Source organism: Moesziomyces antarcticus (genome assembly GCF_000747765.1).
Source record: "Moesziomyces antarcticus DNA, scaffold: scaffold_v10001, strain JCM 10317, whole genome shotgun sequence".
In the NCBI taxonomy this organism is placed as follows: Eukaryota; Fungi; Basidiomycota; class Ustilaginomycetes; order Ustilaginales; family Ustilaginaceae; genus Moesziomyces; species Moesziomyces antarcticus.
This window is the reverse complement of record NW_014639009.1, coordinates 1,195,493-1,210,556: the sequence shown is the minus strand read 5'-3', so window position 1 is coordinate 1,210,556 and position 15,064 is coordinate 1,195,493. Positions and strand designations below refer to the sequence as shown.

The 15,064-nt window shown below is 60.6% G+C and overlaps 5 protein-coding genes across 5 annotated transcripts; 3 read left to right on the top strand and 2 right to left on the bottom strand.

Annotated features, from left to right (window-relative positions):
* Positions 1 to 48: 48 nt before the first annotated feature.
* PAN0_001c0430 (uncharacterized protein) lies at positions 49 to 2,172 on the bottom strand (the record flags this gene model as incomplete). Its single annotated transcript, XM_014804047.1, has 1 exon — positions 49 to 2,172. The coding sequence occupies one exon, from the start codon at positions 2,170 to 2,172 to the stop codon at positions 49 to 51; it is 2,124 nt and encodes a 707-aa protein (XP_014659533.1).
* Positions 2,173 to 3,358: 1,186 nt separating this feature from the next.
* PAN0_001d0429 (uncharacterized protein) lies at positions 3,359 to 8,908 on the top strand (the record flags this gene model as incomplete). Its single annotated transcript, XM_014804046.1, has 1 exon — positions 3,359 to 8,908. One exon carries the CDS (start codon positions 3,359 to 3,361, stop codon positions 8,906 to 8,908), a length of 5,550 nt encoding a protein of 1,849 aa, XP_014659532.1.
* A 916-nt stretch (positions 8,909 to 9,824) lies between these two features.
* Positions 9,825 to 10,439, top strand: PAN0_001d0428 (uncharacterized protein; the record flags this gene model as incomplete). The annotated part of the gene is made up of 1 exon (XM_014804045.1): positions 9,825 to 10,439. The coding sequence occupies one exon, from the start codon at positions 9,825 to 9,827 to the stop codon at positions 10,437 to 10,439; it is 615 nt and encodes a 204-aa protein (XP_014659531.1).
* Positions 10,440 to 10,576: 137 nt separating this feature from the next.
* On the bottom strand, positions 10,577 to 11,977 carry PAN0_001c0427 (ribosomal protein L4; the record flags this gene model as incomplete). Its single annotated transcript, XM_014804044.1, has 1 exon — positions 10,577 to 11,977. One exon carries the CDS (start codon positions 11,975 to 11,977, stop codon positions 10,577 to 10,579), a length of 1,401 nt encoding a protein of 466 aa, XP_014659530.1.
* A 919-nt stretch (positions 11,978 to 12,896) lies between these two features.
* PAN0_001d0426 (uncharacterized protein) lies at positions 12,897 to 13,960 on the top strand (the record flags this gene model as incomplete). Its single annotated transcript, XM_014804043.1, has 3 exons — positions 12,897 to 13,075; positions 13,197 to 13,396; positions 13,602 to 13,960. 3 exons carry the CDS (start codon positions 12,897 to 12,899, stop codon positions 13,958 to 13,960), a joined length of 738 nt encoding a protein of 245 aa, XP_014659529.1.
* Positions 13,961 to 15,064: the final 1,104 nt, after the last annotated feature.

The window sequence follows — 15,064 nt, the reverse complement described above, 5'->3', positions numbered from 1 at the left end:
CAATTCTCACAATTCCCCATCCTAGTTTAAAGAGTGTGCATTTTTGGGCTAGACATCGATGCCGAGTTTCCTGAGTCTTTGCAACCGATCGGCCTCTCGATCGTAGTGCAGCCTGCGCATCTCGTCGCGCTGCTCGCGATCCAACAAGGCCCAATCCTGCTCCCCCACCTCGTCCAACTGCAGCGAGGTGTCGAGCAACACACTCAGCCGATCGGCGATCTTCTTGATCGCCAGCACCTCGTCTCCGCCTACTCTGAGTCCCATCCGGAACAGATCCGTCTCGCTGACCTTCCTACGTCCGTCTTTCGACACCACCACCAACCCGCCAGGTCCGGCAGTGGCGGGCGTGGATGCTATGCCGAGGATCATCTCGATCGCCGCATTGCGGTAGAGGTCCGAGGGGAGCGCGTCGAGCGACACGATGGCGCGCTCGAGTGCGGCCGGTTTGGCTCCGTGCGGGTGCAAAGGCGTGGTGGGGGTGAGCACCGACCGCAGAACCGGGTCCTTGGCAATGCGAACCAGCTGCGAAGGAAGCAGTGGCTTCGGATCATCGCGCCGCAGTGGATCAAGGTAGATCAGCGGATCGGGCTCGGGTGGGTACTTGAGCTCGTTAAGCGGTCGCAGCGCAGGTGACGCCGGGCGATACAGCGATGCGCGTGCCTCTGCTTGCCCCGACTCGGCCGACTTGACCATCGCCATCCCACCCGCAATCACCGGCTCGCCCAGCACCGGCTCGACCCCATCGACACCAGTCGAGCCTTCACCCTCTGGTGACGCCTCGGCAGCAGGAACCACCTGGATCTTTGCCCTCGTCTTTCTCTGCTCCTCCGCCTGGCCCTCTTCTGTCTCGACGTGCAGCAGCATGTCGTTATCCACAATGAAGCGGATCGCCTGTCCAACGGCATCGACGTGCTTCTCGATCTCGTTGCGCAGCAGCTGGCGCAGCAGGTCCGGCTGGTCGAACGGATTCGTCGGTGGTGCTCGCGGATGAGGTCGGCGCTGTGTCCTTTCGGCGTGAGCTTGGTTCGAGCCGCGGGGGGCGGGTGCGCTGGCTGGCGTCGTCTCGTGTCGCTTGTTGCATCGATCGCCGTAGCTGCAGCGGCCCTGCAGAAAGTGCGTGCAGATGGGCCGACGATCTTGCCGCTCAGCGCTCGGTGTGGAGGCTGAGGCGTCGGCTGCGGCTTGCTCTTGCACTGCCGCATCGGGCGCTTTCGAAGACACCTCCTCCGGTGCTCCGTCGTCCGAGTCGCTGTCGTCTTTGCCGTCTTCGGCGGTATGCGCGTCTGGATCAACGTGTGCCGTCGCATCGGCGCCTGCCTCCAGCTTGGGCCTCTTGTCGTGCTGGCCTGACTCGGATGAAGTCTGGGGTCGTTTGCCGTGCGGAGGTGGCCGCGGGCCATAGATCATCTCGCTCCTCTTTTGACGTTCCTCTTTCTCCCTGAGCTTCTGCTGAAGCACTTGCTGTGTTGGCCAGCGCTTTTTGCGTTGGTTGATCCATTCGGCGATGAGTTCGGGAGAGTCGAGCTGGATGTTGAGGCCCGAGATCGTAGCATCCGCGGGCCCGTCGAGGATGCGGCCATCTTGCTTTGTCGCTGCGGTTTTCGGAGCGTGGCTCTCGTCATCTCCCGAGTCGGAAGAGTTTGAGTCGTCATCGTCTTGGTCAGAGTCGTCGCTGTCCGAGTCAGTGTGCTCTGCGTTCTGCTTGACGGCGGACGCTTGCGGGGCAGAAGCTTGGGCTCGCCTCTGTTGCTGGCGCATACGACGCTGCTGTTCGCGCTGCTCGGCGATGTGCATAGGATCGAGCTTCTTGAGCTCCTCGATGCCGCCCTCGGGATAGACAAGGTGGCGGTCCGCCTTGTGGAGCGTGAGAGCGAGCTGCGAGTGGGTGCGAAAGGGGCATCGGTAGGGTTCCGTCGATGGCTCTGTGGACGACGAAGGCGGGTTCGGATCGACATGGTCACAGCAGAGCGAGCCGCTGAAGCTGTTCGTCATCGGTTGCGTGGGAGCGCCCGCATCGTTGTGGCGGGGTGCTCTCGGAGCGTATCCGGAGTCGCGAGGCTGTCGATGCTGCGCGAAGGTACCTCGACCACGCTGCCGATCGCGGCCGGCACCTCCGCCCCTGCCGCCGCCGCCGCCGCGATGCGATCCTCTGCCAGTCTGACGGCCGGACATCTCTCCTGCAAAGAGAGGCAAGGATGGGGTGTGCGAAAGCTGTGGTGGGAAAAACGGAAAGGTGAAGATAGGCTCAGGTGCTGTGGAGCAGTGCCAGAATCACAACGCTTCCAAAAAATCGAGGCTCAAAAAAGGTCAGGCTTGGAAAGCGCTGTCTGAGATGCGGGTCTTCCGACAGCCGAGAAAATTTCAAGCGGCCTCGCTCGCGTGCCAAGTGGAGGCATACAGGCCGGTTGCGACGCTGCGAGCTTCTGCGTTGGCGAGAACGGCCTTCGGAGCTGGAGCCGGGTTGCTCGCCCTGACACCGATGCTGTCTGAAGCTGTGCCGGCACAGCAAGGTCAAAGCCGCGGAGAGCTGCCGACAAGATGCAGCACCCTCGAGTGATGTCTGCCAAAGCCAGCCACGGCGCCACAGCCACGGTCAGGCTGGGAGGAAGGAGCAGCAGCGGCTTGGCTTGGACCCTGAGCCCACTTTCCCAAAATCTAAAATCTAAACCTTCTCGGCGGACCAACCGACGCAGGGACAGCAGCAGCTGCTCATTTGAGCCCAGCTTCCGCACGGCCCCCACTCCGCTCTGAAAGGGAAAGCGAAAGCGGCGGCGTCAAACGCACCTGCATGCATGCATGCATCTCTGCTCTCTGGCAACTTACCTGCGAAAGGTCCGAACCCACTCTCGCTTCAGTCACGCCTTCATCAGACTCGATCTTCCTCTTCGCCTCTCCCATCGGATGGCTATCCTTTCAAGCCAACGCTAGCCTGGCCCAGCACCACACGGCAGTCGACGGGCGCCAAGGACACGCTCAAGCAAGCCAGACAAAAAAGGCTGGTGCTGCATCACGCCTGACTGAGCCTCCGTCGACGCTCGGACCGCTCGTGTCCTTTCGGTCATCACACCCGCTTTGTCGCCCACCGTTGCGTGGCGCGCTCCGACCCAGCTCGCTCCCGCACCTTCCGCACTGCTCAACTGCTCACTGCACCAGCCCACGTCGTTGCGCCGCGTGTAGCCATTGACGGTTGCGTGTTGCGAGCTCCGTGTTGCATGTCCGCAGACTGGCCTTCCGCACCGCGACTCGACTCAGCCTTCCTTCCGACCCACCACCTCCCTTTCTTCCTTCCCTATTCCCACAATCTCCTCCAGCCCTTCGCATCATCGACGAATAGCGGGCGTCACACCATCTTCACATCATGGTGGCCCGCACTCGCAAGCAAGCCGCACAGGCTAGTACGATCCCTGACTCGTCAGCCGCAGTTCCATCCCGCACCCTCAAGCCAAGCTCCACTCCTCAAAAGCTGAGGTCTTCTCCACGCTCAAAGACGTCGACGCCCTCGACGTCCGCAAGCGCTTTCAAACCGCCAACTTCCCCCTCTTCCTCTTCTTCTCCTCGTCTCAAGACAGAAGAGGCACCCAAGTTGGGCAAGGGCAAGGCCTCGATGCCACATACTGCGACCATCCCACTGTACGATTTCGACTTTCCCCTCGAGCTCAACAGACCCGTGACCCCACGCACATCTGGGTTCTGCCCCGCACCCTACCTGGATCTCTGCGAGACATTCACCCGGTGGTTTCCTGAGCAGGCTCATGACATGTCCGCCGCAATCCAGGACGTTGGAGTACGTCCATACGATGCTGCATCGCAACTGAACGCTCAAGACAACCCTGGCAGGAGCGATCCACCCGCAACAGATGCCAAAGCGTCCGACCCGCCATCGGAAGCGCAGTCTGAAACTCAACATCCCACAAAAAGCCCGGGCAACGGCAAGACCAGCAAACACAACGCCAAAGGCAAGCACGCCAGACCCGATGATGTGCATCTCGAAGTCGAACTCGTGCCTCAGATCGTCGATCTGCACGACCTACTTCTGCCTTCGGACAGTTCGGGTTTCGCGCTCAGACAACTCTCAGACAAGCCCGTCCAGGCATACGCAATCATGGCGCTGGCTCCTCCCAGCTTCAAGCCCATCCGCTCAGCCGCCGCTTCTTCCGGCGCTTCTCAGGCCGGCGAGGCTCCGAGCGTGGATGAAAAGTCTGCGCGCGACGGGAGCCACGGCGAAGACCAAGATGAGGACGAGGACGAGGGCGAGGACGACGATGACGAGGTCGAGACTGCGTTGCTCGGCTACCTTGTCCCTTCGGCATTCAAAGAAGCTGCCCACCCCTTGGCCTACCTCGATCCAATCTTGGTCACAAAAGAGTGGATCCAACTCTACGCTGAAGTCACGCTTACTTTTCCCTTCCTTCCGCCCGGAGGCGAGGTGTTCAGCCAAGATTACGACGACTACGAGTCGAGAGGAAATATTTGTCCATACTGCGGCGATGCTCACGACGACTGGGCGCCTTCGGAGCCACCTGAGCCTGACCAGGACAAGATCCTTTGCACGCGCCTGCTCGGAGCTCTGAACGTCCAGGTGGGGCTCGAGCCGATCGCCTTGCAGTACGGTGCCGGCGATGCGGCCGTCGACGGCTTTGTTGGATCCAACGACGATCTCAAGCACACGGGTGCCGAAGGCTCGTTCAGCCTCGCGCGTGCTCTTCGCCTTGCCATCCCAACCATCGTGGACTGGGACGACAGCTTCATCGCCTTGGACGAGGACGCAAACACCTTCTGGGACCGCAACGAGTCTTTCTACTCTCTGCCCCCAAGGCAATCAACGCTGGCTCGCCACATGGTGCTCGACAAGGTCGACGCCGTCGACCTGCCCGCAGCATCCAAGTCGCCCAGCAAAAAGCGGAAAAAGCAGTCCAGGTCGTCGAGGCCGTCAGCTCCCTATATGGATCAAAGCTGGTCGGCTCGTTCGGACAGCTTTGATGAGCACGACACCGCGAAACAAGCACGTCAGGACTCTTCGTTCAAGCGCAAACTGTCCGACGTGCCCTTGGGAGAGGAAGTCTCGAGAACAGATCCAAGGCTCGGAGATCCCGCATCGGATACCCATTTGCCTCTGGACACCAACATTGCAAGTCTCCTCGAGGCCTGTCGACCTCCTGCCGATGGACCTCAAGTGTTTCCTCCATCGGACATGATCCCCACCCCGCTTCTTGGCTACCAAGCCCGCTGCTTGGCCTGGATGATCAGGAAGGAGACGGTGCTTGACGAGGATGTCGATCGACTCTTGCCCAACTGGGTGCCGTTGCGCTGCAAGACGTCCGCTCACATCATGCACAAACGCATGCAGCTCGAGGCTGGGCGAGAGGCCCTTCTTGATGCCATGCATCGCGATCTGTCGCCATCTCGCCGCAACGCCAACATCAAGGCGGCTCGTGCTGCCGTAGCTCCTGTCGAGTCTTTTGCAGGCGAGAACGACAGCTCGAACCCACTCAAGCGCGAACCGTTCATCGACCCCATCGAGCTCAACTTCTACTTTGATCAGGTCTCCGGCATGCTGAGTCTGCGTCGATTCACGTGCCGTCGAAGCGAGCCCGGAGGCGCTCTCTGCGAGTCGATGGGACTAGGCAAGACGCTCGAGAGCCTCGCGCTCATCGCATCGCATCAGCGTCCGGATAACCCGAGGCTGCTATCGTACGACACGTCGCGGAGCGCCAGGATGATCGCTGAGATGGATCCTGCCGAACAGCCGTTTGTGTCGCGCGCCACTCTGGTCGTCTGTCCCGCTGCTTTGGTGGAGCAGTGGATGGACGAGATCCGCAAGCACTTCCGCAGCCGCAGCGTCCCTGGCAAGGCACAGCCCGGAGCAGACCCTTTAGCACAACCCGGAGTGATTCGATACAGACACGCCGACTTTGCATGGGATGTCGAGTCGTCACGCGAAGCCGTTCGAGCCATGGCCAAGGAGCGACTCACAAAGGTGGACATCGTGGTCGCCACGTACGAGGAGCTCGCGCATCAGCTCCTTGAAAGTCACCGAGTGCGGCGAACGGTCAATTCCGTTCGAACGCCGCTGCTCGAGGTGCTGTTCTGGCGCATCCTGCTCGACGAGGCGCAGATCGTCGCCGGCGCCTCGGGCAAGGCCACCGAGATGGTCCACGAGCTATGGCGCAGCAACTGCTGGATGGTGACGGGCACTCCGGTGACCAAAGGGATCCGAGACATCCAGGGCATCTTTGCCTTCTTGGACCACGACCCGCTCGCTGCGCCGCGTTTCTTCCGCGAGATCCTGCAAGAGCCCTTCAGCCGTGGCTGCGTCGAAGGCATCCGTCGACTCCGTGCCATCCTGCCTCGCTACGTGTGGAGACACACGCAAGCACACGTGGAGCACGAGATGATCCTTCCCGCCTGCCGCGGCGAAGTGCTGGAGATCGATCTCAAGCATGTCGAGAGGCTGTTCTACGACAAGGAGGTGAGCAAGTATCGCGAGAGCTTTGCCAAGAAGGCGGCGCAGGGATCGGCCACGGTCTCTCAGCCGACGTTCCTGGTCAATCTGCGACAACTGCTCAGCCATCCTCAGATTGCCGACCAGCTCATGTTCAGCCACAACTTTTCGCGCCTCTCGTTCGCCGAGCTCTTCCGGCAGTTTTGCGAGCGTGCCGAGTCCGAGCGAGATTCCATGCGCATGCAGGCGATCGTTGCGGCCCTGCAACTCGTGTGGGGCCATGACTTCTACGACGCCGAGAAGGACAAGAGGCACTGGCGCGGCGGCCGGCCCGTGCTTCAGCCATCCGACATTCGTAACGTCGTCGAGACGGCTCTTCGGACTGCCACCATGGCGCTGCAAGACCAAGCGCGGGCACGCACTGCTGTCGAGGCGGCGGCAAATCCGGGTGCCACTGAAGACGTTACTATCACCGAGGCGCAGGATGCTGCCAATCCACCGCAGACTCTCGGATCCGATGCGGGCAACAACCACGACGGTCAAGCTCGGGCAGGCACAGACTCGGCAGCGAGGATCAATCTGACGTGGGAAGAGGCCAGCTACTGGCTACGCCTATTGCAAAGGAAGTATGCGGATCCGTCTTCGGGCACGACGGATGCCACTGACATCGAAGAGATCGTTCCTCCTGCGCGCTGGGATCCGGAAAGACCCACGCGTACGTTCTTCGACAAGGAGTTCAAGAATGCAAACGACAAGAGTGTCAATCTCGCAGATCCACGCTTCCACCTCGTGGTTCAGGACGCCTCTGCTGACGACATGGGCTTTGACGAGCTCATGGCGCAGATCGAAGCGGACAGGGGCGCGAACAGCTCCCCATCTTCGTCCCGCAAGAAGCAGCGAAGGGATGCCGCCATCGAGCCAGGTACGCTCAAGAAGTCGCGCCTCCGCGGCAACGCGTCGCAACGCAAGCAGGCTCGTGTCTGGCTCTACAAGCCCAAGGAACGCTTGGAGACGACGCAAGTGAAGCTGATGATGCTGTCGGCCGACCTGCCACCCAAAGAGCACGAAGCAGCTTTCTTGCGGCAGAAGCTGCAGGAGGTGCAGATCGCAGAGGCCCATTCGCATTCGGAAGAGGCCGGAGATTCGTCGGCGGGCCCCTTGACCGGACCCTCGGACACCAGCGTGCTGGCTTCCACCGTCGAGTGCCCGATCTGCTTCGAGCCCAAGGAGAGCATCGGCGTACTGCCGTGCTACCATTCGTTCTGCACAGACTGCATCGAGAGGATCGTCGAAAAGAACCCGGTCAGGCGTACTTGGTGGCACCATTCGCCAGGGCCTCGCTGTCCTTCGTGTCGATTGTCCTTCCATCCGGATCGAGTCACGCGGGTCATGGAGCGTGGCAGGTCGGCCTCGGCCGAGGCCAACGCCGAGGTCATCGGCGATTGGAGCGGCAAGATCACGGGTCTCATCGTGGACATCAAGTCGCGCCTGCAAGCCGATGCGACGCAGAAAGCGGTCATCTTCTCGCACTGGCCCAAGATGCTTGCCTTTGTGTGCGATGCCTTGGTGCAGAACGGCGTCAGTGCGGTGGTGTTCGGCGGCAACGAGGCCAACCAGGCCGAGGCGCTGCGCGCGATCCGTGACGACGATCACGTGCATGTGATCCTCGTGCCCTTCCGAGCCAGTGCGGGCGCAGCCGGACTCACGCTGACGTCGTGCAACCTCGCCTACCTGCTGGAACCGGCTCTGGACGCGGCTCTGGAGGCGCAGGCGGTCGGCCGCATCCACCGCATCGGGCAGAGACGCGAGACGACGGTGATCCGTGTCAAGATGAAGGACACCATCGAGGATGCGGTCATGCGCATCGCCGAGGAGCGCTCGAGGAGGGGCATGGCACTCGCTACGCATGTCGACACAGTCGCCGCGGGTGCTGCCGCTGGCGGCTTCGACGCCACGCAACCCTCGACCTCGGCGAACAGCAGTGCGCTCTCCATCGTCACGCATGGCGGCACGGCAAGTCGTTCTGCTGCTGCTGACGGATCGCCTCGAAGGCCTGCCACGGGCTCGCAGGTGCGTGAGCAATCGATCAAAGCCTCGGTCGCCGCCTCGGTTGGCACTTCGCGCGAGTCGGACCCTACGGCTCTAACCATGGCCGAGGTTGGACTCATCCTCGGCTTTGACGTTGCCGAAGAAAAGCGAAAGTTTCGCGAACGCCGCGACACGATATTCCGGCGCGCGTACGGCACGGCCGATGTGCCGGACTCGATGCAGCGCATGTCGATCGAGCAGCTCGATTCGCTCGAGGAAGAGTTGCACATGTACGACGACGCAAGCGATGGCGAGGACTTTATGGACGAGGACATGGATGAGGACATGGACGAAGATATGGACGACGGTATGGACGACGATATGGGCGACGGTATGGGCGACGGGCAAGGATTCGGCTTCCACGTTAGCTTCTTCTGATGGATGCGCCGCACTCGGGGATGAGGGGCCCTCCTTTAAGTGCGGATGCTATTAATCAACCTCATCGACTCCGCAATGTGCTCGTTCGCGACGAGAATTTGTGTGGTGTGGATGGTTGCATGGCTTGTGAGTTGCCAGAGGTGACCGGGTTGTGTAGTGACGACGCCCGTGCACTGCCGACGCGTTCCCGAGTGGAACTAGTATGGTATCAGTACTCATTGTGTGATCACGACAGGCACAGTCTGTGGTCATGACGGTGCCAAACTGAATTTGCGCGATGATGCGATGCTACAGTATACGTGATGAGAAAAGAATGCTACAGACACATGCGAGATGAGCTGGCAGCGGGGATCTTGAACCAGAGGACAGCCAATTGAGAGTCACAGACGAGCCTGCGATGGCCACGAAGACTCTCTTGCGGTCGGAGCACTGGTTAAGGTTTCGGATAACAGATTCGTCGGGACCAGCGCGGATCTCACGTCGGACAAGATGCGGCGCAGCAGTACACAGAGTGCGGGAGTCGGTGCGCAACGCGACATCCGCAACTCAGCCGTCCGCTGGACCCCGAGCTGCGTTCTCGCGCCTCCACTGGCTATATATGGCGACGTGTCGACCTATCCCCCATTCTCTTCCTCGCCATCATCTCACTCTCCCCATCCTCTCCCCATCCTCTCCCCCTTCCAGCCCCCCTGTTCCCTTTCCCCTGCCGTCTCTGAGCTTTGCTCTCCGCCACACCGATTCGAACGCGGTGTAACGCGACCTGTGAGTCGTCCTTTGGCTGATGCCGACATGGTCAGGGTTTGATACTGACGTTTCGTCCGACTTGGCGCTTTATTGCCACAGACCCTTGCTCCGGCGCTCGCGCCACCATCTCCACGTCCTTCCTCCGGCAAGTTTGCTCGCATTCTACGTCACCATGAGCGGCAACAGCAGCCCTCCTGTCTCCATCTCCATCAACCTCAATGTCTTCCTTTCTGGAGACGCGCGACACGCAGCCGTTGGCGGCAATGCCGTGACCATCGCTGCCGACCCCGACCAGGTCTTCTTCAGCACCCAGCACTTGGTGCCCAGGGCCCACACCAAGCCCTTCGAGGCTACTGCACGCCGTATCCCTGGATTCCATAGCATCGAACGTGGCCAGTTCTACACCGATGATGGCGAGATGGGCAACACCTGTGTCGTCTGGGCTGTGGTCCGCCGTGATGCCCCCTACATCCTCGCCCGTTCCATGGGCCTGTCCGGCTACCAGGCGGTCCGAATTTCGCCGGCTTGGTACGACATGCTGGAAGAGACGACCCGCATCCGCAACGCGATGGGCGGCAACCCGCAGGGCGACGATCAGGACGATTCCGACGAGGAACAGTACCATTTGGGCGTCCACGAAGACGAGGACTGCACGGGCAACGAGGCGAGCATCGCCGAAGACGATGACATGCGTCCTGAAGAGGATGTGCGCGCCGCCGGCCATGGGCATCGCGCCACCGACACGCAGACTCCCGCGGCCATGCGTGACGTCGACAGGGACCATTAGGATTTGGACTCGGACCCAGATGAACAGCTCGCGATCATGCATGCTCCTCACTCCTTCTGGTGAGGGCAACTCTGAATTACAAATGCGCAACTACACAGAACCCGTGAGATGGGTGAGGTCTTTGAGCATGTGGCGGCTCATGCGCTTGGTGTTGGCTGCGCTTCGGGAGCAGGCTGGATAGGCTCGGCGGGCTGAGCGGGCAGGGGCTCGGATGTGAACTCTTGAGCCTGCTCGGCTTCGAGCTCGATGTCGGCCTCCTCGTGGAAGATGGCGCCGCCGAGTTTCTCCTCGAGCCACTCTACCGCGCCGAGGTCGCAGATGACCTTGTTCCTGCGCAGCACTTCGTAGGCGTGGAGTTCGCCGGGCTTCTTCTTGTCTTCGCTCGTCTTTGCGATGTTTTCACGGTACTCCTCGGTGAGAGCGTCGAGCTCGATGAGCTCGACGTGCGGGAGGTTGCCGCTGGCAAGCACAAAGTTGCGAATGGACTGTTGGTGTTCGAGTTTCTGCTGTTCGTCGTAGACGGGGTCGGCGGAAGAGGGACGTGCGTCTTTGATGAGTGCGCGGATCGAAGGTTGTGGGTTTCGAGGCGCGGTGAGGAAGAGTGCATCCGACCAACCCTTGGACCCGAGCAGACGAGCGAGGGGACCAGTTGAGCCAGGTGGAGGAGTCCAGTCGAGGTTATCGACGACGAGGAGGTCGCCCTGTCTCCATTTGGACGAGAGTGCAGAGCGCAGGGCGAGTTCTCGAACGCGACGCGGGAGTTTAGTCGAGTGATCGCGAGGACGCGGTCCGTGGGCAACCGCACCACCACGAAGCATGGGGTTCGACATGGTGCCCAATCTTGCCTGACCGGAACCCTTTTGCGGACGAAGCTTCCTCATGGATCCACGAACGTCCGAACGACCCTTGGTGGATGCCGTACCGGAACGCTGCGCATCGAGGTAGTACACGACGGCGCTGTGAATCACATCCCTGCGCGCGGGCGCATCGAACACGTGAGCCGACAGTGGAACGTACGCCTTGGCCGGCACTCCCGCCGGACGCGATCCCTTGCGCAGCTCCGACAGCTTCACATGCACGATCGGCGCCTTGTTCGGTACAGCCACCAGATCGCCCTCGTCAAACGCGGGGACCTCGTAAGTCTCGCCGCCAAACTCGAACTGCGAGGCGTGCGACTCGGGCTGCTGCTCGCCCAGAGGCATGGACGAGGACGACGCGACGTCCGATGCGGCCGATGCGGTGGACGAAGATGCCGAGTTGTACGTGGTTGCCGAGGTGTGCAGCGACGAAGAGGCGGCTGCTCGGCGCAGGGGCGAGGGCGATGCGGCGGCGCGAGCGGCAACGGGCTGAATAGACTGAAGTGCGGAACGGAGCGAGGCCAGCGAGGCCAGCGCCTTGGATGATGGAAGCGACGCCATGTTGTGGTTGCCTTTGGTGGTGGGTCGGGCGAAGATGCTGGTGACGACGGCGGGACAAGAGTATGATGGAGGAGCAGCCGGTGCGAGAAGGTCGCGCAGCTGAGGCTGCAACCAACGCATTCCTTCCTCTCCGAAAAAGTCGAAAATTCCCAACCTCGCCCTGCCCCACCCGCACCGGTGATCAAAGCAGGCGATGCAGGATCTCGATATTGGTGACGGCCAAGCACGCGATCGGTGATGATCACATTTGGTTCATGTTAGGGCGTACGACAATACATGTCAGATTGGAAAAATGTGTCGAATTGAGCTACACACGTGACCTCGGCCGAGCTTTACATCGCTATGATTTCGAGGCGCGGGAGCAGGGCTCATCCTGCGTTCAGGAAGGCCAGCCGTGAGGCCGCTCGAGATCGATCCAGAGAGCGGGTCAAGGCTGCGAGCCGCTATGTGGGCGTGGCAGAGCTGCGAGTCTCGAGAAGCCGCGAGGAGGTGTCAATGGCATGAGGAGCGGCCCCGAGTCTTTCGCTGGACTTGGAGGTTGGTCGGTCGGTCGGCCCGTCGCGGCAGCAGCCAGGCGTGCGGGCGCGGTTGGAGGTGTGGGTCAAGTGCTCGTCGTCGTCGACGCCTTCCTTCTTCCACCTCTCCGCATCATCAAGAAGGTACGTGATCTCGACGCTACATTGGAGCATTCGCCAACAGCACATTCGCGACGCAACGTCCAAAGATACGGTCGCTGACTATTTCATCCCCATCTGCCGCCCTTTCTCCATGTCTCGTACTGCCACATTGCATCGCACCGACATCTCGACTTGACTCGACCTGTCGCATCGACAACTTCCGCATTCCAACCCAACTCGACATCTGCACGCATCGCTCGGTCTTCTGACACCACTCTCTCGATCGACCCATTTTGCGAAACGCCGCGAAAATCTGCACCTCCAACCCGACATTCGCACCCATTTGCATTTCTGCGACCACGCACGCCTCTTTACCACACCACCACCAACCCACACCACCACATTCGCATCCATCAGTCATCATGTCCGCTCCTTCCGTTTCGTGCTTCGGCAAGAAGAAGACGGCCACCGCCGTCGCCCACTGCAAGGAGGGCAAGGGTCTCATCCGCCTCAACGGCCAGCCCATCTCGCTCGTCCAGCCCGAGATCCTCCGATGGAAGGTCTTCGAGCCCGTCCTTGTTGTCGGTGAGGACAAGTTCTCGTAAGTATCCGGCGACTAGCATTGCTTCGGCATCGATACACAGCAACGAGGTACACGCAGCAGCAGTGGCAGCAGGGCAGCACTCCGGACGACATTTGATTCAGAAGTGGCTCGTATACAGGCAATCAGCAGGGAAGCAGGACAAATCAGGCAATGTTTGGGGCGACCGAACAGGAGGTGTGATGGAGACGACATGGCAGTTGGCAGTCGAAAGGTGGTCCCGCATCCCATGCAGGACAGAACAGGAGTGGCAATCGTCAAAGCTACGATCGGATGGCAGCAGCATGGAGGAGCCATTTATCGGTCGACATCACATTGGGCGTAGGCGGTGCAAACCGCTCGATGGATGCACGGAAGTCATCGATCTCAATTTGCCCGGCTCGACACAGCTCTTCCTCACCCGCCAACGAAGGCAAGCCTTGAAGATGAGCAGGCATCACCGACCTAGAGGAGGGGAGATCTCGAAGACGGCGAGACGAACCGATGATGGACAACCTCTGCTGCCTTTGTTGGAACCTCACCGCAGCTGCTATTGACGCTGCTGTACTTTTGCTGTTGCGCGCTCGCACACGCCATCGACGACCAATCGCTGACTTTCTGAATCTCGATCTGCCCACGCTTCCACATACACCCAGGACCGTCGACATCCGTCTCCGCGTGTCCGGTGGTGGTCAGACCTCGCAGGTCTACGCCATCCGCCAGGCCATCGCCAAGGCCCTGGTCGCCTACTACGCCAAGTACTACGACGCTGCCTCTGCCCTCGAGCTCCGCCAGCTGTTCGTTGCCTACGACCGCACCCTTCTGATCGCCGACACCCGTCGCTCGGAGCCCAAGAAGTTCGGTGGTCACGGTGCGCGTGCCCGCCGACAGAAGTCGTACCGTTAAATGCGCATGGATTGCAGCTCTTTTCCTGCGGGAGGAGAGCTGTGGCTCGTTCGTGTTGTCGGTCTCGTTTGCATCTCTATCACTTCTTCTACAGCCTCGGCCTTGCACTTTTGTGTGAAGGCGAGTTCCACGCGTTGAATGTCGGTCGCTCGGTGGACCAGCACTGCATTTGACACTGGTCATTGCAACTCCAGCTTTGACCGCCCACCCCACCCCCAAAAACAATCACACATGCATGCACCAGCGTGTGCGCCAACAATGCAATACTTGTACATCACAGCGGCGAGTGTATGTGAGAACGACTGTGCTACTCAACATTGATCTGTAGGAACGTGCAGATTTGGGGCTTTTCAATGAAGGCATGGTGAGGTCAAGCGCTGGAAGACTGCGAAGCTTCGCAGGGGACGACGGCCTAACAAACTCGACTTGCGACGGGAACTGCAAGAGAAGGAATCCGAGCTTCGGTTTGCACGTCGAGCCCAGAGCAGCCGAGGTTAGTCTGACCGCATTGCAATGGTGGGATTGGATGCAGCTGGGCTTGCGACGAATGGCAGGACGAGCGCCGTCGCATGCAGTCCCCATCTGCGCTTTGCACTAGTCTGCGGCTCATACGTTGGACCGAGTTGGACGACTGGCGCGTACAGTGTCATGTGCATAGGACGCGCGCGTGTACAGTGGCCTGTGAGTGTAGAGTTGCACCGACCTCCCGCCGGACTCTGGCTGCATGCAGTCGAGCAAAGGGCCCAGCAGGCTAGCATGGAAAGAGTTGAGCCGCCAGGAGAAAAGGAGATTTCGGATTCCGCGCTGCGCCTCCACCAAGCGCCCGCTGTGACGCAGCCCAGACAAAAGGCGCGTGTGTGCTTGGGCGTGTGTGTGTGTGTGTGTGTCAGGCGAGGGGGCGAGTGAAAGCCAAAAGGTGCGGGCGAGTGAAAGCCAAAAGGTGCGGGCGAGATGTCAAAAATCCAAAACGGCTCTCTCTCCTCGCACACTGCATACTGCAACCAGATCTCATCCCAGATCCACACACAGACACAGACACACACACCGCCAAGCTTAGCCGCCGTGTCTCACTTCGGGAACCATCTACACTCTGCACGGCTCACA